The sequence below is a fragment of the Schistosoma mansoni genome, chromosome 3 (assembly GCF_000237925.1).
Source record: "Schistosoma mansoni strain Puerto Rico chromosome 3, complete genome".
In the NCBI taxonomy this organism is placed as follows: Eukaryota; Metazoa; Platyhelminthes; class Trematoda; order Strigeidida; family Schistosomatidae; genus Schistosoma; species Schistosoma mansoni.
The window spans coordinates 13,039,375-13,062,957 of NC_031497.1; the positions used below are offsets into that span (position 1 = coordinate 13,039,375).

The 23,583-nt window shown below is 34.6% G+C and overlaps 1 protein-coding gene across 1 annotated transcript in view; it reads right to left on the minus strand.

Moving 5' to 3' along the window:
- The window catches only part of Smp_129120 (putative shoc2), a gene marked incomplete at its 3' end in the record, with an annotated part of 52,138 nt that overhangs the window by 22,840 nt on the left and 5,715 nt on the right, over positions 1–23,583 (minus strand). The window contains exons 3-7 of the mRNA XM_018799284.1: positions 22,042–22,215; positions 12,456–12,584; positions 8,374–8,530; positions 6,857–7,083; positions 3,295–3,421 (exon numbers count right to left, since the gene is read on the minus strand). Of these exons, the coding sequence (XP_018651088.1) occupies positions 3,295–3,421; positions 6,857–7,083; positions 8,374–8,530; positions 12,456–12,584; positions 22,042–22,182 (781 nt within the window). The 5' untranslated portion in view covers positions 22,183–22,215. The remainder of the gene's footprint in view (positions 1–3,294; positions 3,422–6,856; positions 7,084–8,373; positions 8,531–12,455; positions 12,585–22,041; positions 22,216–23,583) is intronic.

Consider the following 23,583-nt stretch of genomic DNA (forward strand, 5'->3'; position numbering starts at 1 on the left):
TACATATACAAATGAATGAACTAATAATAAGAGGTTAATAAAACAAATAATATATTTTATGCATAGTATAATGTAATCAGTCATGACGGAATAATAATTTTATAAATCAAGCAAAATGACTGTATGTTATGAGCGTATGTAGTTTCTAATAATAATTCTGAAATAAATTGTTTAACTGTTAATTATAAGCGGCAGTGTTCAAATTAATTGGATATTGTATATTGGTACAAAAACTCAATATTTAGCGAAGTGATCGTTTTCAGTTTGGTTGGTTGGAATGTGAAATTTTATTGCATTTTCTAAGTAAATAAATAGGTATTGAAGGAGGAAGTTTATGAAACATAATAATTAGTATAAGGTTGTGAAGATTGTTGAGTTTAGATTGGTATCATGAATGGATGAGTGTTAGACAATGGTGGTGATGGTCATGCAACATCCTGGATTGGTTGAAGTTAGACATTAACACTGTAGGATGCCGGCTCAACGGTCTGGAGGTTAAGCGTCCGCGTGCGAGACCCAAAGTCCTGGGTCCGAATCCAGCGTGTGGGGCCGTGTATATTCATATTAGGATGAAACATAATAAACACACATTCAATAATGCGAACAGAATAACTGTGACTGATAAAGTTTGAAATAAAGATATGTAAACAGTAATCCAGAAATCTGAGTAGAAACATTTAGCAATACGGAAAATAATAGAAAATGGAACGAATTGATCAATATACACTTTTTATCCCTGGGACACTTTAAAATACAATTTTTCCAGATTATATCAGAAGAATATCAAAAATAAATAACATGAAAATAAAATTTAAAAACTAACGAATAGAAGAGATATTAATTTCACTTGACTACAGTTAGATGTTAAACCACTCAGTCATAAGATTACAATACATTGTGATTGAATATTGTTTTCCTTTAGGAGGATTTGAAAATTTTCAAAGTAACAGAGATTTCAAGTGTTGAGAAGTACGAAAAAAAGAAAGTTCTATGAAAGAAATCTGTGACGAAATTTACCAACTTTCCGGAAACAAAAAACAAATTTTAATGAAAGTAACTTCCTATTTAAATGTAATCAGTATATATGGTGTATATAGGCTAGATGTATTAAAAGCTATTTTCTTATTTAAAAAATATTTCATATTATAGTAATGGAATACACTATTGATAATGATTGTTTGATACACATAAACATTAAACTGTATCAATTAAATAGTATTTTGATTAATACACATTTATAAATGACCAGTGGTTTGAAGTTGACGATAATTTGCATAGATTTGATTATATGTATGGTGATATGGTGTATTATACTTTGATCAAAGTGTACAAACTACATGTAAATAAATAATAAAAAATAGGAGTGCAGATTTACACCTTAATTCATTGACTTCAACTTGAACAACTAGAATCAAGTCACAAACAATAATTTCAACTCGGAATCATGTAAGAAGAACTTGAATCGAATTACTAAATTAGAGGGTGTATTTTTCTCATTATATAATATTATCTAGAGCTACAAAAAAAATAGTCCATGCAAGATAAATCTAATTCATAGAAGTCTATGGAGTAAATAGTAATAAAATATAATAACTCTTAGATATTAGTAACCGTTTGTAACTTTTAATCGTTGATATTCAGAACTGTAATTGGTCAACCTCTGTCGTTATATGTGTGCTCTGAGTAGATTGCTTCAACATAACCTTTAATAATCCCAGGGTTGGTGTTCACATAAGTTGGACCACTTAGTGGCCACTTGGACGCAGTAGCTTAATGGATATCAAGTTGACGTTTGAAGAAATAAGAAATGAGTTCAAGTACCTCTGTGAACACCAACACTAGGAACAAGATTTACCTAGCTGGCAAGTCGAAATAGGGTGAAACGCGGATTCTATTCTATTGTTAACCATATACCAAATATAATAAAACTCTGAGATAATTAATCTGCACCGATGTAACTTTTATCATTCAAAAACAAACTGTACATAGCAGTGGGAATTGAGGTACAGAAACTAAGGCCAAGAAAACCATGTAAATATATATATTTGACGGGGAGCCATAAAATGAAATAATATGAAAATAGTTTACACAAACCATAGCACCTCAGATAGAAATCTTAAAGAATGTTCTATTAAATATGTTGTATATGTGCTTAAGTTGATTTTTATTCCCTGGAATACGGTCTGAAAGTTTAGGAGAAATCGTGATATTCCCTGAAATGAAAAACACCACATATGAGTTTAATATAATAAAAACTATTCGAGTGACTTTCTGATTTTCCATTTGCTGTTGACATTCTTTATGTACCGAGTAAATTCGTTAAGAAGCCGCAGCGTAGAGATATTTTGCGACACAAACTATGTGTAGAAGTTAAAGCACTAGAAAACAAATTCATCCTACTATTTGAGCAAGCTGAGAAACTCACCTATTCTTATTCCCTAGCATTTTAGTAAACAACCAGTCTCACTGAAATCTGATGAGAAATATAGTTGTTGAAGTAAAATATATCCACTAAAATTTAGCTTGCTGACTATTCTATTTTCTGCAGACAGAGGGAACATCTTGATTTAAAAACACACTGAAATTTTATATATCCGCTCCACCACATTTACTTATTTATGTTAATGTAGTCTTTGACCGAAAATATTTGCCCACTACGCATTTAGAACAAAATCCTAGCATATAAATAAGGTAATTCTTTTGAGTTTTAGGATAGATTTTCTTTAGAAATTACAAAAACAACAACTTAACACTATGCATATAATCTTGGTAACTGATAATACATTCGAAAATCAAATCCGATAGATGTATGCAATGAAAATTTTGGAAATTTGTTATACGAATTTATGAAATCTTGAATAAAAAAGCCAAGTGAATATATATACCTTGCTGATACCTAAGCACATCATGATTCAATAAAAATAAATGATTCCAAGTGTTGAACATTTTCCATATCCTGTGTATTAATTATTAAGATTATTAGCAATTTCGTTAGTATCTGAACAGAATCTGTTAAATCTCAAATAAGTACTGTTAGAGTTCTAGCTAGTTTCGACACATAGAGTATATCACAGTACACTATAAAACACACACGATGTGATGACATAGCTATATTTCACTTAATTAAATAATTTTAGGTTATGCCCTGAACATATTCACGAAATATCAATCTTAGAAAAGTAAGAAATACAAGTGATGCAACAAGTAGGATGATGTAATTAACTATGAAGCAAAATGACCATCAACCAGTATAAGTGATGTTAAATATATATGTCAATAAATAAATCAACTCACTTTCAGATAATTGCTCCAAATGATTATGTGAAACATCTAATGTAATCAAATTGGTCAACTGACCGATACCAGGATCAGCTGGGAGTGTATGAATTTTATTCTCTCGTAAACTAAGAACTTGAAGCTTCTAATTAAAACAAAATAGTAAGGAAAAAACTGAGACAAGTTCTGATTTTCATTTTACGGAAAAATAAAGATAAATTACAAAATCAACACAATGCAACAGCAGTTCGATGACTAAGTCCCTTGATTTTTAACACAACTGAATTACTGAACTTGAGTACTAGTACTAGTCAGTAATATTAATTGCCTTCATACAAAAGAAAAGTAACTAAGGAGTGAATGTGTAAAATTGTAGTTGTTTATTGTGTCAATTCAAAATGACAAAAATGCATTTTCTTACAATAACGAAATAAAATTCATGCTGATGAACCAATAATTATGTGCTATATTAGAGCATTACAATTTGAACAATCTGATCACACACTCGTTTAAGCATGCATATATATATATATATATATATATATATATATATATATATATATATATAGGTCAACTAGACAAATTGTAGTATGAGAGAAAAACAAAATAATCAGGAAAACAATGTGATAAATCAATAATAACAGCGTCAGTTTAGTACAAGTACAAATCGTTCCCGAACACACACAAAGGATTTGAAATTCTATATAGATAAGGTCCCGAAAAAAATTAAGTATGTACCCAATATAATCTTTGCATAAAGTCGTAAAGGCTGAGCTAAGATTACTCTTATAATCTATGTTCAACTGTGTTTAGCAATGGAGGAAGATGAGTGTTTGTAAACAGCTTTGAAGGAATCATATAATTGTATGTTTCTACGAAAGTAAGATCGTACCTATTCATCATGATGAAATTAAGGAATTAGTCAGGGGAATAGTAAATTCAACTTAATTGAAAATGCTAGACATCGATATCTTTAATAAAGTGGAGTTTAGTGACTTGAAACTTGTGGGTTCTGAACACTCATTTAAAAGGATTCCCTCAAATTCATAAAACTAACCATCAATTCTATCCACCTGTCAGTTGCCTATTCATAATCTAAGTGGCTGACGAATCTATTGAACTATATTCGAAGTCGTTAGTGCCAGTATTCACCGAAGGATTTCTTTAAGTCAGTCGATCATTTATGCGACGTTAATATTAAGAAAACAGCAGTGTATTCGACTGATATGAACTCTTTGTTTATGAAAGCATCTTTGAAAAAGATTTGATATTTTATCTTACATGATGATATCATTTAGAATAATCTTCAATTACCTATTGCTTTAACATTTCGTTGGTTCTAGAATTATTTACTGACTATTTCGTTGTAGTGTGATAACCAAAACTAGTCATTGTCTAAGATCAGTAGGAAGGGAATGATGCTTTTATGTATTTTAGGCAGACCATATAGTCTTGTTGTCATTATCCCTGTCGACTTCAGTACTTTAAAGAGGATTTCGGTGATTAAACCTTGTTGTTTAATGTTTTCCAGTTAGTCTCTTAGTTGTCTTTTTACTTTGTCTACTATGTATTTCTTGAACACCAGTTTTTTTTAAGTTTACTTCCAAAAAGAAAATGAATGTGTTATCATGATTAAATGATATTTTACGTCATGATTTTAACGAAAATAAATGTTGTAAGACCGAAAATGCTGCCTTTTATTACGGAAAGAGTGCGATTATCGTTGTTTTTTAAATCGTGAAAATTATTGTCACAGAATCAGCATACAAATAATCTAGGGTCTTATTGTTAGAGGCCAAATGATCAAAGATAAACATATACAAACTAACAGAAATCCTAACAGATAAATAATATACATACACACACAACAAGCATGAAGTGTGATTGGTTAATAAACAATAATTAGAAAAGCATTTCAATCAATTAAAATATCGTGAAATGAATGGCAAGGTAAATGTGACTGTCTATCCAGGGTATGATAAATACAATGGTAATAGCAGTTATGAGATAATCCTAACACAAAACATCTAGGTTAGCTACGTTTGTTACTTCAAAAGTATGTAAATAGTCGAAATGATTAAATCAATAACAATAAACAAGTTAGCCACAGAGAATCAGTGTGGATCTGTCGATAATAATAATAATAATAATAATAACCCTATCCATATTCATACTAATAATAATAGTAATAATAATAATGAGTTACAAAGCCAGATTAGTGGTAATATCAAGATGATTTTAAAATATAAATAAAAATAAAACTTTGAAAAGAAATTGATTCAATGATAACACTTTAGACTAGGAAGCTGAGTGACACATACATGTCCGAATCTCACAGATAGCATCGATTCCTTTAAAGATTTCGGGTACTCTTTGCTGACAAATGCCAATTAGCACGAAACCTAGTTCAAAGAGGGATTCCTGTCGACTACTTCCAACCACATGACATATTAATATAACGAATGTGATGTCGAGTCACTTATACTAGTGACTACATTGTGACTTAATCGATAGAATTCGATCAGTAACAAAGGATTAGAAAAAAAATGACATTGGTTGCTATTCAGCAAATTTTAATGCTGAATTATGTTCGAATTATATACACCATATCATTATTTATTTATTTATTTAAACGCATACATATTGGTACAAGGGGCACCAGATACATATGCGCCACACAAAATAATGAGAATGGGAGGAGGAAGGGGGAAGATGCGTATATACAAAGGAAGAAAAAAAAAGGATGAGAAGAAAGAGAAGAGTAATGGTGGGGGGAACTGAAATGTACAACCAGAAGGACTCTCTCAGTTAGGAAAGTTATAACCACTCTTTATGAAGAAAGTAGAAGAAGGTTATAGCACGATCGCCACTGGCTTCTATTCTGAGCCATATCTGATAACGTCTCTAGCCACTGTGTTGTACCATCTCTCGGACCCCAGCCAGGGAGTCGTGAAGGACCAGCAGAAGCTAGCCTTTTGCAGCTTTCTTTCATGCCACGACACCATGTCATACACTGACCTCCTCTCCACTTTTTCCAACCAGTCCCAGAGTCGGCAAATAATGCACGACGTGGAATTCTCTGGGACGACATTCGTAAAACATGTCCAAGCCACCGAAGTCGGTGTTTCAAGATGGTGACACCAATTGAACTATCATCTCTGCGCCCGAACACACGATGCCGAACCTCGGTATTACTAACATGCTGTCGCCACTGAATGTCAGCAATCTTTCAGAGACAACGATGATCGAACACAGAGAGTCGTCTAACATCCTCAACTCGGAGAGGCCAGGTTTCACAAGCATAGAGCAAAACTGCTCTCACAGACGCGTTGTAGATCCGACCTTTTACAGCCAGACTAGCATTATCATATATCATATTTATGTAGTATTTATTTTTTAGATTCAATCAAGATCGCTTACTCATCTTCCACATATTTTTAAAGGAATTACCACGTTTCATTTAAATGTTGAAATATACTTTTGGGTAAATGAAAAAAAAAGTTCAAATAACAAGAACAAAAAAACAACAAAATAACAAGCAATAAAAAACCTTTTTCAAAAAAAATTTGGTTTTTCTTACGGTTAAATATTTAATTTCTTCATCTACTACACGAATTCGATTAAAACGTAGAAATAAATGTGTTAAATTATGTAGTTTGTAAACAACTTGAGGGATTTCACATAATTTATTATGTCTTATATCTAATACACGTAATTGTGTACATTGTGCTAATGTTTCTGGTAGATCACTTAATGAATTCTCTTGTACCATTAAAATTTCCAATGCAAACAATGTACCAATTTCATCTAAAAATATAAAATAAATAAAATCAAAAAGGAAAAGAATGAAAGAAAACAACATATATATATACAAAGCAATTTTTGTAATAATGTGTTTGCATATATTCCCAATAAATGTATACAAAATGTAATGTGAACACATCTACGTGTACATATATTTCAGTAGAAAAACACTACAACAGGTTAATGGAAAAAAAAGGTATGAAATTACAAATAATGCAACATATACAGATATTTTAATTTTAGAAGGTACAGGCATATGCATTATTAAAATCACAAGTCCTTAGGCAAACACTGAAAACCGGGGAGTACTAGACAGCCATTTTATCCTGGTATGGGGTTCCTCAGCAGTGCAAATTGACGACCTAGAAACCAGGAACCGAACCCGGGATTTTCATGTTTACGCACAAATAATTAACGGTGCTTCCAGGTTTTTAATAATTATCTAACATCGATTGGTATGTCATTTCAATGAAAATCTACAACCCCATATTGACGAATGAGTCAGTTGATAGTAATAGGACATAAATGTGTCACTTGAAGTATTAGCGATCTGGTGTAATCACTAAGTAATATAGAGGTTGGACTTTGACGATACATCATCTCTGAACCAAACTTTTCATGGTATCCAGGGCTATTAGTAGGTAGTAAAAGACTATGAACGACTAGACTAAAATGTTACATCAGTTCATAAAGTTATGGACTGATGGTTATTGACATATCGATTGGTTCAAATGTTTTATGAAGATACTGATAGCCAAACCTTAGGTGACACAAATTAGTCTCTAGGTTGTACTTAGTGTCATGTTATTATTTAGTTCTTAATGTTGATGCTAAAATCTGTTATTCATCATGTTGCATATTTGAAGTAATAAGTTAAGAGGACTGATATACGACTGGGATTCGTTTTTTATGTTATGCAATCATATGGAATCAGCAGAAAGCCCTAGATGTATATGTGATGCTGTTAACAGTTGTCAGAAAAAGGATCCTTTTAATGTTGAGGAAGCTAATGCCTCTCATAGGACTGAAATTTTCACATTAATTGATCATGGAGTAGCAGCTAATGTCATGGTTGTCCAGACCTCAGTGATGATGGAAGTCAATCGATCAAATTACAACGTATGTATCCTCAAACGCACAAATACCACGAAGATTTTAACAACAAATAATACAATGAAGCAAACTCCAACGTTATTATTATTACTATTCACAGAACAGAAAAGTAACGAAAAACATGAGAATTATGTAACACAAATAGCTCAACATACACACAAGCATAAAGCGAGTACTTACTTGGCAAATTCACTAATTTATTGCAATATAGATAAAGTTCTTTTAAATGATGTGCAACATCACGTATTGATGGTGGTAGAAAATGCAATTGACCTTTAGTTAAGTCTAAACGTGTTGTATTCTCCTCACGACAACGATTAATTTCTTTGATAGCATCCTTTTATATATATATAAAAATAAACATGCATTTTTTAAAATGATAATAAGGTTTTGTTTTGTCAGTTCATATTCATTATGATCATTTTGTATGTAAATGTTTGTACACGTTTGGGAGGGAGAAGAAGGCGAAATGGATCATATGACAGAGAGAAGTATAAAAAAAAGAAATAACAGAGCGTTAATAGTAGAAAAGTGAAAGTGTTAAATGATGAATTTAAAATCCATTCAAGATTATGGTTTGCTAACCTTAGAATTTACTTGTTCCTCTGAAAAACCATGCGCATATATTATGCAAAAATGATACGTAAAAACAAACCGAACTGAGAAAGTTTTGTTGTTTATAATGCAGATTTATGAAAGTCTATTCATACATACACTCCATTAAAATTTTCAATAAAACAAGCGAGCAAATATAAATAGCCATTAAATTAGAACAGAATAGTTTTAGAGATGGATTAGACAGTGTCAAAAAATATTTATGCAATCAATTTTCATTTGCTTTTAGCATTAAGTGACGGGTTTAAAAGTCTATCGCTTTTTACCAATCATAACAAACATATAAAGTCAGAATAATGGTCACAGTAATTGCATTGTCAGGTTCATTTGGTTAATAAAAAATAGTCATCCACACAAAAGTATGAGCAGGAACAACTATTATAACACACTGAAGAGGAAATCAAATTATATTGTGAAATACACACTAACTCATGTCAATTACTGTGTAGAAGTATAAAGCTGATAAAATGCTTTTCCCCAAGTTAGTAGATTTGAACATTGAAGACTTTAAGTGATAGCACTTTCCCAAGACCATAAATGCAATTCACAGAAATCCCAATATCGTGTAAAACTTTTCAACAAAAAGTAGGACTCACCTAAATAACACTACTAAACTCATATATGGTTCCCCTTACATAGTTATGAACAAGAGGAACCGTGAATAACTCTGAAAATGCATTAAGCCAACCACCAAAATATACATTGCAATACGCATTCAAATAGACTATAATCGTACAGTCGGCTACATAAATTTATTCGTCAAGAGAATGGAGAGTCAGTTTCTACGATGGAATAGAGAATAATTTTTGTCAACTCTTAAATTTAATATCGAATTTAATTTCTACAAAATATCTGTATTAATGAATACAGCTAGATTGTTTCCACTAAGTGAACGGATGTAAGAACTGAAATACGTAAAAGTAGATTAGACAGCCCACTTTTAACCATTTTATCATGAATTCGAATTCTCCTCTACTTACATTTTGATAGTCAGAGAGTAAAATACATCTTTATCCAAGAGGTATAATTTTATCTACAACACAAATTCTATGTAGTAGTTAACCGTCATTAACATTATAACTCCTCCTAGACCAAAGAATTCTACGCCAGTTATTTGTTTAGTTTTCCCAGGGATACTAAGAGTTGAATATCTCATCTTAAAACTGAAACAGTTTGAACTAGTATAAACTCGTTTTTATAGCTGATTTATGAATTGGATTCTATCTAAATAAAAACACAGGAAAATGAAAATTTTCACGAACAAAATAAAAATCACCTCGCAGTAAAATCTAAGAAAAGCTGTCAAGAAATTATTTTCTACACTACCGGAATAAGTTTTTAACTAGATTTTTAAGAAGGGATTAGTTGTTTTTGGTTTAACTTTAACTTCCAGTAAACTAAAAAATAGCGATCCACTGATGTAGGCACTAAACTACTGTACAAATTAATGGTATCAACAAAAATCGTAAATCAACCTTAAATTCATTGGACAGAAATTGCTGTATCAAATATCCTTCAAATTGGGTGATTGAGATAGTCTTTAAATATATATCCATAAAGGACCATAAAAGTCTATGTATCAACCAGTGAGCAATACGCAATGTAAAACTAAGTAGTTGTATGAATCGTTACAAGTTCCCACATTCCGTTAGCACAGAAAAATGAAATAATAAAGGAAAAACTCAGAGTAGTGGAGGTAGTAACAATATTGGTGACAAAAAACATTAGACTTCTGAGATACGTTTTCAGATGAAAATATTAATTAGTGAGGTGAAAAATTATAAAAGATTTGGAAACTTAGGAAATACAAAGAGTGAATGAACCAGCTCCATTGAGTATAGTTTTGAGCCATTTCGCCAGGCAACGCAGACCTCAACCAGATAGTCTCCATCTACCTACATGGTTCAATCCAATAGTTAATGATTTCATGAACTGATGCCATACAGAGAAAATCTAGGTACAACAAACAAACAAACTTTCACAGTTGAGTTTAAGTAGCAAGAAAACGAAACCTCACTTATACTCTATGTCTAAGCTGTTGTGAAATTAATTAATTCAGTTTCTTAAAAAAGGAACCAACTATTATTAGCTCGATCTTCATATCCATTAAGATTCATTATGAAAGAGAAAGCATTTTCACAGACTCATTATATAGATTGGCAGAGAATTTTAGAGATGGATCTTCAGTTTGCAAGACATAGCGCCTGAGATATACCCAGAATCGTCGAAAGATGTTCCATGTAGCAAATATACGTATAACTTATTATAAACGCCCGTTTGTTAAGGCGTCAATTTATTAACTTATTATCATCTGTAATTTTCAGTATGAATAATGCCTAAATGGTCATTTAAAGTTATATTTAGTTGAGAAATATTGTTATTCGTTGTACCTTTCTTAATATTGACTACATTGAAATATATATATATATATATATATATAAGTTTGGTTTTATGAAGATATATGAACAATCAATAGACATGATGATGCAATAGAAGTATATATATGAAAGCAGTTGTATCGTCTAACCTGATTATTACCCTATTTCCCTATGCTGCCTGGAAGACTGACAACCAATTTTAACAAAGAAAGCGACTAAAGAACAACAACCGAGATCTTAACTGCTACTGGTTCTCGGGCAACTTACAAACCCAGTGTCTAGTAAAGAAATGGAATTAGCAAGCACATATTCTCGTTGTACCTTGTTCATTTATGACTCCAAACTCATAAAACAGTATACTTCGAATACTCAGACCGCATAGAAACACAAGTGGGAAATTCTAATGTATACACAAACTGAGGCATAATTGATACAAATACGGATCAACAAAGAAATAGAAGGTAAATTTGGAACAAGGACGATTTCTAGATCAAACGGATGCTTTCAAAAACAGGAATATGAGGATATAAAAATCCAAGCGTATGAATAATTTTACAATAAAAATATAAGCCAGCATTCCCCGCAGAGCAGTTCTGAAAGTTTCACCTGACCCAAAACCTGGTCGACATGCGAGCAGTGTGATTCACAAAAAACATCTCGTACTATTTATTATTTGAACACATAAACAATGGTACAATGAGGCACCAAATACATATGCGCCACACAACAATAAAGCCAGTAGTAGTTATCATTGATTTGTGTGAGGGCTATGATAATATCCGGGCACCCAAACGAAGCACGTAGTTTTATTGACGGGGACACTCCTCAAACCTTTGACCCAAAGTCTAATACACAAGGCAATGGAGCAACGTTAGGAGATGCAGTTACATGGTAGTCGGTGACCAACAATAGGTTCATATGTCATTTGTTTCTTTAGGATCCTGGAGCCCATGTGTACCATTGGTTTGGAATCAGGGTTTCCCAACTCCCCTAGGTGGGTTCTCCGTGTCCATTAACCCAGTGCCGGCCATTCGCCTTTCATCCTCTCAATTTCGTAAACAACACCCCTCTGAGAGAAGACAGTGAGTAGGACTTCCCTGACAGTGTCTGCATACGCGTGGTCATGTGGGAGTATTTCGAGAGGGTGTGCTGACTCTTCCTACCCTCAGCCGTACCAGGGTATGAATTAACAACAAAACATGTAATTAACTAAACAAAAAAAGGGAAAAAACAAACTTCCTTTTTAATAAAGAATTAAAAATCACTTACTGAATCTGTTTTCTTCGTTTTTCTAAGATGTGGTCCACATTGATAAGCTTTCTGGTCACCAGGACGTTGAACAGTAACTTTAACTTTTTTCGGATCAAAAGGAGAAGAGGAACCAACTAGGGAACTTTTCTGAAAGACGACAATGACAACACACAATAAAAAAAGAAAGTTAAATAGAAATGTGCTATCGAATATATATATATATATATATATATATATATATATATATATATATATACTAAATGTGAGTACCGTGAAAGATTGTCATTACATCTATGGTAGAATAGAGAAAGCCATTCATACAGGTCGACATAACCTTTTAGTCAATGAAGGTGTTCATTATTATCATTGTACAATAATATACTAATGACCAGTATGAGTAATTGCAAGTTAATGACAATAGTAAATATTAATTGTTAAGTGGTAGAGAACGTGAACACTGTCAAAAACATTTAACTTTAAAACGTAAACAGCTTACATGTACGAGGAATTCAAGCAATATTTATAGTTTGAAATAAATTAAATAAAAAACTATATCAAATCTACGTGGAAGATACTACTTAGTTGGCATTGTTAAGAACAATGGATAGCTACACAATTTAACCATCCAGCTTAGAGAAAACATAATCAAGTGCAACATCTATCTGAACCACAAGTCTTTCGCATCGTATTATACAGAAACCACATCGCCATTGGTACATCTTACGAAAAAGTCACAGTAAACAAACTACGTACAAACTGTTGAATAATATACCAAATGCAATGCAGTAAAAACAAAAAAATGTGTATATCATTGAATCGGTCAATATCACCATGATGTCTTCTCAGATGTCAGTAATTAATACAAATACATAACTGGAGAAAAAAATCGTATACTAAGCTTTATCATCTGATGTCTAGAGATACAACTTAGATGTCTTAAGTACATTTATATGTGAAATAAGTGGAAAATTGAAAGCGAAATGCTTACACTACCGAATAATAATTCTTTACTAAGCTTATTTGTCTATGAATTATTGTGACAGGAAATTTAGACAATCTTTTGATTAGTTAATATTGTTAAGACCACTCTAGTAAGCTAGATTTAATTGTTCAAATAACATGTAAATACGTGTGTTTAAAACCTTTATCAATTTGAGCTGCATTCATTGTGAGAAGAGCATTATTGGTATGCTTCAAACCCCCAAACCAAAATGGGTGGTAGATTAGGATTTAAATCTGTAACTGGAAAAGGAGTGTCAATCAGCCACTAAGCCACTCCTCTAAAATTCACTATATATATATATATATATATATATATATATATATATATATATATTAGTATGAGATATATTACACTTAAACTGCTGAATACAGACTAATTGACGACTCCAGATTACCAAAACTACTGAATTACCATAATTAACCACCTACAACATATGGTACATTCGAACTGAAATCGAACATATTATGACAAGCAATTGGAAAGTAACCAGATAAGTGTGTTTAGATTTTTACATAATGATTATCACTATCACTATCTTAATCACCTTATTTTACTTTTTAAAAAGTAACTAGAAGACAAAATTTATCAAAACAATATGATATATACTTAGTGTGAAACATTATGAACAATTTGATTATACACTAATTTATTAGGATAATTATTTGAGGAATAAAAAGTTGTCATAAACAAATTGGTAGATAAGCAGAGATGGATAGTGGCTAGCAGTGGAATCCACGACGCACGTTTCATCCTATTCGGGACTCATCAGGCGGATGCACCTGCATCTCAGAGTTGATGTTCACTCTGGGACTCGATCTCAGTACCCTCGCTTCAAACGCCATCACGTTATCCACTCGGCTACTGAGTCCTTGCTTGTGCGATGGGGTGAAGTTTAAATTCATTCATTATTGTTTGTTTGAATCTTCCCATCGATTTGTTAGGACTGCAACTGGTCAGTCTCTAATTGGCATATGTGCATACTGTGCGTATTGCCTCGATATTGCCTTAATTCACAAGCATGGTAAGCAGAGATGGATAGTGGCTAGCAGTGGAATCCAGTTTGACGCGCGTTTCGTCCTATTTGGGACTCGTCGGTATGCACGTCTGCCAATTAGAGACTGACCAGTTGCAGTCCTAACAAATCGATGGGAAGATTCAAACAAACAATAATGAATGAATTCAAATTGGTAGATTCCTAGAAAATTACTATCACATTAAAACATAGATATATGAACGAACAGCTGTCAACATTTCCGAGAAATTTCTTCAACATTCGACCCTGTTTACTAGTTCGTACCTAATTTACATTATTTTACATATTATGTGATTTCTCATTTGTAATTACATTATAATCTTTCTCATACCCTGTTAATTATATTTATTCTCACCAATAATCTTATAATTTTAGTTAACGTATAAATTTAATCAAGTCAACACTTTATATTAATCATCCTATCATTGAAAACTTTATTTTATTTTACAATCCCAAATACACATGCTATAATTATAAACGATATATTTTGTCTTAAACCTGATCATTTTTGAAATGATTTATTTGGATATAGAATTGTAGAACCTGAAGAGAATTTATTGAAGGAACAAAATTGAAGATAGAAACAAAGATTAAGTTTGATACTTCTGGGTTAGGTTTCATGTAAGTACAAAATGCTTTTCAATATACATGGAATGTTTGAACTAACGAATGGTAAGACCCTGTGAAAACGTAAACATTCACTTTAAACAACTTCGATACAACACTACAAAGGTTAGGTTGAGATTAAAGTTATGTTCCGTTCCAAATAATATTTGTGAATAAAGGAAAGTAGGTATTTACTTATTTGTGTTATAATTTGATACCATTATTAGGGTTCATGCACAGGCTTAGAAACGATTAGCTTCAAATTCAATGGAGCCAATACACCAATCTCCTTTATTTTGTCCGTAGTCCCAGGTAGTTCAAAAGATAAGTTTTGCTGTAAGAAATTATTTGCTTACTTAAGCCTGTTACCCCTCATGGGGCACAGGCCATCGACCGGGGACCTCCAACCAACATTGTCATGGGTTTTTCTCTCCAGTTGCTATTAGGCACTATTTGTCGCCATGATATGTAACCTCAGTTCCCTGGACCATGTGTTCTTTGGTTCGCAACTTTTCCCTTTGCCTTGATCAATCCGAATTAGGGCTTGCCTCGTAATTCACTTTAATGGTTGTCCACCTTCGGCGGCTTTTCCTAATTTTCACCTCAATTGGCATTTAGTTTGTTCTCTATCACATTCGATTATTATTGATGGTCTCCACTCGAAGGATCTGAAGTGTCCTGTATAAACAGATGTTTATAAATATCTGTATCTTTTTAGTGAGGGTTATGGCAGTCCTCTTAGTTTTAGCTCCGTACAGTAAACTATTTTTAACATTTATGTTGAACATTCTGACTTTGGTGTTGAGTGATAGTTCTTCGAATTCCAGATACTTTTTAATTGTTGGAATTATTATCTTGCTTTGTTAATTCGTGCCTTGACATCTGCATCAGATCCTCCTTATTTGTCAATGATGCTCCCCAGTTAAGTGGTTTCCATTTCTTCCAGATCTTCGCAATCCAGTGGCTGCACTGGTTTCCATGGACTTGTTGAGAGAGACTTAAGTAAGGAATAATCGTAAATAAATAAATTTATAATGAATCTGAGGGCAGAACAAAAAATTATCATACGAAAACAGAGAAGAACCGACAAGAGAAAAACAAGTCTTTGTTCGAGATTAGAATAAAAAAATACCACATATAAAGAACAAAATTAAAAACTTACCCGGAAGAAAAAAAACAGAGTAGCGGGTAAGGAATTTGCTTTTTTTTAAGGGGAGGATCACGATTTAAACATCTCCAAAAATTGTAGTGAACATTAAATAAAAGGAGGAATTAGGGTGTACATGAATTGACATTCACATATATCACTTGAAGTAAAAAACTACAAATCAACAACTTGTTTCCTTCTACTTTTAATCTTTTCAATTCTAGTTCTACTTTCATTCATACCAACAGACATATCAAATATGGATAACATAGGCTTAAGTAGCACCATGATAACTATGGCCATTTCCAACAACAGCGGTAACGATGACGACGACAATGACAGCAACAAACATAACAATTGTGATATGTAAATGCATCATTCTTATCGAACAATAATAGTAATAATATCAATAGTAATAATTGTAAAGTATATTGCAAATCAGTCAGTACTAACATAATCAACAAGATGTGAGAAAATAAGAACAAACATGCAAAACCAACAAATAAAAACATCGTAAAAGTACACATCCCTTTTATATAAATAAATATATGAGTCATACAAACTGCGCAAAAATAAAACGTGCAAAATCAAACTTGTTGTTGATGATGGTGGTGAACATCTGTCGGTGATTGTAGATAAAATACGATGGTGATAATTCAATATCCAACTAAAGATCAATACATGCAATTTGTTACAAGGTAAGTTTTAGATTATTGACAACCTCAGGAATTCAGTCATTCTATATTTTGATCGGCAAAATAACCACGATAGGATCTAGTTCAGTTAATTTAGAAATTAAAGCCACATATATCGATAACTTGAGTTGAATTCGCAATGTATTTCACTAATAGACACTAAAGTTGGAAGATTTTAAGTATTGTTCAGTAAGCATTAGATTTTTAAAAGTGATTGCGTGTGTGTGTGTGTGCTTATCCTGTTCAAATGAGGTGGAATTAAGAGAAATACTATATTCTTATAACGATATACAATTTGAAGCCTTTAATCCTCAATAAAACAAAATCATGAAACAAGAAATTTGAAAAATTAGTTATTTCGTAGAAAGCCATCAGTTACGGTTAGAAAAAATAATTGTCGGTCAATCAATCAGTCATACATAATACAAAATATGTATTACCCCAGGTTCCTACACCATGTTAGCAAAGTTAGAGATTAAATTCAAAGGGGGTTAATTAAAGAAGTTAAAGTAGTGATAGTATTGATCAAAAATGGACAAACATGAAGAATATGGTTCTAAAAGAAAATGTATACCCGGAACAAGAAGTAAGAAATTATGTACAAACTCAAAAACTAGAGAAAAATTAGTGTTTTTAGACTACTTTGACCATTCTGAATCATTTCATTGGGGAAGTGGCTTACACTGAGTCACGAAACGTCAGAAAATCTAAGTTTTCTATTCATTGAGATATTACAAATATATTATTTATCTATTACATTTCATTGGATGTTCTCAAACACTAACCACGATTACCTCATAGAAGCAAAACAGGTAGTCTACAACTAAAATATTCAGTTCAATAGTCGATGACCTCAATCAATGATGCATTGACTTCAATTGGCCGCACCTAGCTTTATTTCAGCCTACTTCAATACACTAGACACAAAGATTTTTAAAAACTTGAATGACATACATTAACTGACAAGAATAGTAGTGTTACGTATGATGACTATACAAAGCGATAATAGCCTCTTACCGTGCAATAAATGAAATATAACACTGAACTTAAGAATAGGTTAAAAGATAAGTGAAACTGTAAATACACGGCATGAAACTGATATTTATCTATAACTTGAGGAGGATGTACAAGTGTTGACCACTCATCACGTGAATTAGCAATCCTGAACTTGAAACACAAAAAAGTTCATTAGTAATACCTACTACATTATTTTTAAACTCCAACTGTAGCCCTGCTAGGGTTATCGCCGGTCCCAAGCCCGGGTAAAGGAGGAGGGTTGGGTATGGGGTTAGCAACTTAATCCCGTAGAAAATAACCCTGATGAAAAAACGCTAACTAGAATACACAATTTAAACCATTTTAACTCTGTCCTCCGAGTTGTAACATCTTCATTGACAGGAATTATGACGCCTCATGGTGGAAGTCGAGATTCTTAGGAAACCATGAGACCGATACCCCTTCTAACAACCAGAGTAAGAATTATTATAACTACATGGAATGCTCGGACAATGTAGGAGACAAGAAGGATCAGCCAAATAGTTACGGAAATGAAGACACACAACTTGGCCGTTCTCGGAATCAGTGAAATCTATTGGACCCGAGCTGGACAGAAAAGGATAAATTCGGGAGAGATGCTTCTGTACTTGGGTCACGAAAAACAAAATGCTCCATGCACACAGGGAGTTGCTCTGATGCTGTCCAAAGAAGCACCTAACGCACTTATACGATGGGAATCTCATGTGACGACACAGACTGACTAGGAGAAAGGAACGAGAATGGTGACAGATTTGCAAATTTATGTGCATTTAACAAAATGTTTATAGGTGGCACAATATTTCCACACAGACGCATACACAAAGCCACATGGGTCTCCATGAGCTTTGGTTAGGCGTCGAAGTATTATTGAAGCTAATATTTTAGACAATATATTAGTCAAAATGGTTCCTCTGTGATTGTCATAAGAGACCTTTTGTCCTTTCTCATAAACTGGTACAATCAGTGTTTGGAACCAGTCAGATGGAACTACGTCCAGTTCCCAGATTCTACCTAAGACCTCAGTCAACCTCATTGCTAGTACTCGATCGCCATCCCTAAAAATCTCAGGGGTAAAACTGTCAGGGCCTGCCGCTCTCCCTCGCTTCAGATTTCCTATAGCTTTTTTAACCTCATAAAGAGTTGGAGGACTTACATCAACTTGCCATTCAGGTCGACTGGGGATCGTGGGAAACCGAAGTGTGGCTGAAGGCCAGCTGAACTGATTCCTAAAGTGTTCCGCCCATCGATCCAATCTCCTGGATTGATAATGAATAATATGTCCATCTTTTTCCGAGATAGTTCCGCTGACAGTTGGGTTCCTAATGCCGGTCTCTTTAACAAGTCTGAACAATTGTTTGCTGTTACCTACTGCCGCTGCCTTTTCCATCTCTCTTGCTTTCGCTACCCACCACTGTTCGCGATCATTACGCAGGCTTCTTAACAGCCTGTGCTGAAGCTGACTCCGCTCTTCGTAATGTTCAGAGCCAGATGGGATGAGTTTTCGAGCATCTATCAGTACGATAGATGCTGCTGAGATCTAGTATTTCTTCATAACCTTATGGTTTACCGTACTAGCAGATGTCACTGCTGTTTTCATAGCTTTTCGGATATCATTCTAAACTGCCTCGGGGTAAACATCACTTGCATGGCCGTCAAAATGTTTTTCTAGTTGTTCCTGAAATATATTCTTAGCTTGCCTATCATTAAGTAGAACCCTAAGAGGTTTCCCTGCAGTGTCTTTCCTACATCCAGTAAGACGCAGACATACGTGCTCGCATTAGGGCACGATCTGAATTTAAGCATGTGCTTTAGAATAAGCAACAGTCTTCTATCGAGCCCCTCCTTCGGTGGCTGATAGCGATGTGGTCTATTTGGGTTCAACGTTGGGACGAATTTGAGGGTCGCCATGTCAAAAGATGTTTTTTCTTATGCTTAAAGTTAGTATTTGCAGGAAACAGGCGATTATCTGAGCACATCTGCAACAGACGGTCTCCATTATCTGTTCTTTGAGCCACGACACCATAAGATCCACCCAGGTGTCATTAGCTTAGTTTACCTACTTGAGCATTAAAGTCACCAACCACCATTACTGCACCAGAGCGCCTACCTTTTCGGAGAAGGTCGGAAACATTTCTGTAAAACTCATCTTTTACCTCATCTGAGCTGCAGTCGGTGGAAGAGTAGGCAGAGACGACGAAGAGGCAACGACGAGTGTCCCTATCTTTCCGAGTCCTTACTGTTCCGTTTAGTCGGACAGCGCACAGACGACTGTCTACTGGGAGCCACTCTAAAAGAGCTACTTCTGTTCTAGAACTCAATGCTATACCTATGCCAGCGAGGCCATGGGAAGCAGCATCCGGGCATCCAGATACACGAAGCGTGAATCGAGTTGGTTCCTTATTTTAGCATGATAAAGTCAAATGAATGACGCTAATCGGATCTTGTATGCGTTTCAGAGACGCAGCACACATCGAAGGTGCGAGATTCTAAAGTCCTAGCTAAGGGAGCCTGCTGTCCTATTCAGCACAGAGCTCGGACGTTAAAAGTTCCTACACGTAGTTTAGAGCGTGGTTTCAGGAGACCAGGAATAACGTTCCGCGTACTCGAATCATTTGCCCTAGAGGTGCGAGGTGATAAAGGGACGTGAGAAGGGTTTGTCGTGGAGATAAGAGAGTCATTAGGAGGTGTAGGAAGGATTTGAATGTGACCAACTTGGTCTCGTGTACTGTTACGAGTATGAGGGCTGATATCACTTCCCGGCTTCCCACACCGTGGAAGGGTATTTCTTGAGGGACCTGAAAAAGAAGTTGGATTAATGTTGGTCTTAACGACCTGGGAGCGTGACCGCAGAGCCCAAGGGACAAACTGCTTGAGGCCGGTCACGCACGGCCTTTTATGGGAAGTTTTTGACGTGTTAGCTCAGTTCTTCAAAGGGAAATCCGTGAGGTAAGGTGAGGCGTGACATTTTTAGGGGCGATCTTTTCTAACTCCTTCCTTCCTTGTGAGAAGGCAGCATCGCTGCAGATGGTAGTAGTTCGAGGGAAACAACTTACTGCTGTCACACCCATATACAGTCAGCAGTACGACTTCACCCTCAGACCTTGAGTTGCTGCTTTTAGTCTTACCGTTTTCCAATCGACCTGCCTGGCATGGTAGAGCCCACAGGAACATATGTTCCAGCCAATATAGCTCGGTTGGGTCATCACGATAGGCAAATCCGACCACCACGTCAAGGTAGCAGCTACGGTTAGCTGGGTACCATCGGCAACAGTCTACTGTAAGAGAGAACAAACCAGCTTCCAGCTGAAGAGGAAATCAGGGAAAGACGCTGGCAGTGGATGGGACACATATTGTGGAAATCATCAAACTGCATCATGAAGCAAGAGCTAACTTGGAATCCTGAAGGGAAACGGAAAAGAGGGAGATTAAAGAACACTGCAAAGGACTGCCCAGGACAGAGTTCGATAGAGAATGCTGGCAGGAAGCCTATACCCCTCCACGAGGGGTAGTAATATTAGTTCTAGAGAACTATGAAAAATTTATAACAAGTGTAGAAACAAACGGTGAAAAATGAACATAATGAATAACGATGAGTAGAAATGGAAAACCTATTTAATTATAAAGGTCCAAGAATCGACTTATCTTTTTTAGTGGAAGCCCCATATCTAATTACAGAATAACTCACTTCATAGTACTAACATACACAATGTTTTGACGAATTTGATCGAATAATTGCAATATGTGCATGCCTTCTGCTTTTATAGGTCATGTTTGACAGCCACATGCTCAAAAGAACTAACAGCTAATGATATTGTTCTCGTCTATAACTCCTTGAAATCATTCAACCAGAAGCACTGCGTTTAAACGTTGTGCACGTTAACAACAATAAAGTGTAGAAACAACTTTGAAAAAACACTCTCCATAGGATTGAACTGTTCACATAGTTGTACGACAGATATATTATCTATGGACTATCCTAACAACTCACTGATTTTCAATGGGATCAATTTATGCACATGTAAACAAGTTTAACATTATCAAACAATTAAACTTTAAATGAAGTTGTTTTTTAAAAATATACTCACTTTATAAGGAACTAAATGTATTGAGTCAAGAACTGGAACAAGTTCACTTAATTCGTCTGTAAACTCTGGACTAGTACCACGAACAAATTCATTCGAATCTGGTGTACTACTACCTCCAGTCCCTGCACCGGAAGCAAGCATTCTACTTTTTTTTAAATATGCTCGTGGGATGAACTGTCAGAAATATAAAGTGAACAAAAGAATTTAAGAAGAGCTATGAAAAAGGAAGAATTTATTTATTTATTTAAACAAATAAACATTGGTACAATGAGGCACCAAATACATATGCGCCACACAACAATAAAGCCAGTAGTAGTTATCATTGATTTGTGTGAGGGCTATGATAATATCCGGGCACCCAAACGAAGCACGTAGTTTTATTGACGGGGACACTCCTCAAACCTTTGACCCAAAGTCTAATACACAAGGCAATGGAGCAACGTTAGGAGATGCAGTTACATGGTAGTCGGTGACCAACAATAGGTTCATATGTCATTTGTTTCTTTAGGATCCTGGAGCCCATGTGTACCATTGGTTTGGAATCAGGGTTTCCCAACTCCCCTAGGTGGGTTCTCCGTGTCCATTAACCCAGTGCCGGCCATTCGCCTTTCATCCTCTCAATTTCGTAAACAACACCCCTCTGAGAGAAGACAGTGAGTAGGACTTCCCTGACAGTGTCTGCATACGCGTGGTCATGTGGGAGTATTTCGAGAGGGGGGATGACTCACCATCGTCGACCGTACCAGAGCATTTGGAGGAAGAAAATACATTGCTCAGTAACAACAATGAAACTTAATATACCATATAAAGGGATAATGTTTGTTATCAGCAGCGGCAATTAAGTCCGTAAACAGATTAGTTGAAAGTTGGTATTTAAACATACATTGCGTAGTTAATCACCTAAAACATATACTCATTATAAACTGAAATTTATTTAGTATTTAAATCCAGCCGCCATCAAAGTAAGATCGCCAAAGATGTGTCTTGGAGCAAGTTGCCACACCACATTAGCACGACAAGATGAAAATAAATAGCCAGGAAGACTTAAATAACGTAGTAACAATGGTTATGAGAACATTGGTAAAAAGGTTCAAACAGGCAGTCGAAAAACATGTATTAATGAATACTGAAACTTGAGATCGAGAGGAATACAAATAATGAATGCATCTGGGTCAATGTAAACGATGTCACCCAAAGTTTCAAACCATTAGTCGCGTGTATAAGGCGGACCGCAGTCGAGTAGTCCGTCTTTATTAACGTGGCTCAGACCAACGGTCAATGACTCCATGAAATGACTACATGTCTTTTTGACAGTCCCTGGCCTTATTCCAACAAATCTGTACATCAGCAAACATCACTTATCAGGGTAGGCGGTGGTTACGCATACGTAATACATGCCCTAACCACCTCAGACGGTGAAGATTTACAAACTTATCAACCGATTTCCTAACTTTGTTTACCCTCTGAAAAACCTGAACATTGCTCATATGGTCATCTAACGAAATGCTAACAATACTGTGGAGACTATGATCAAAAAGCTGG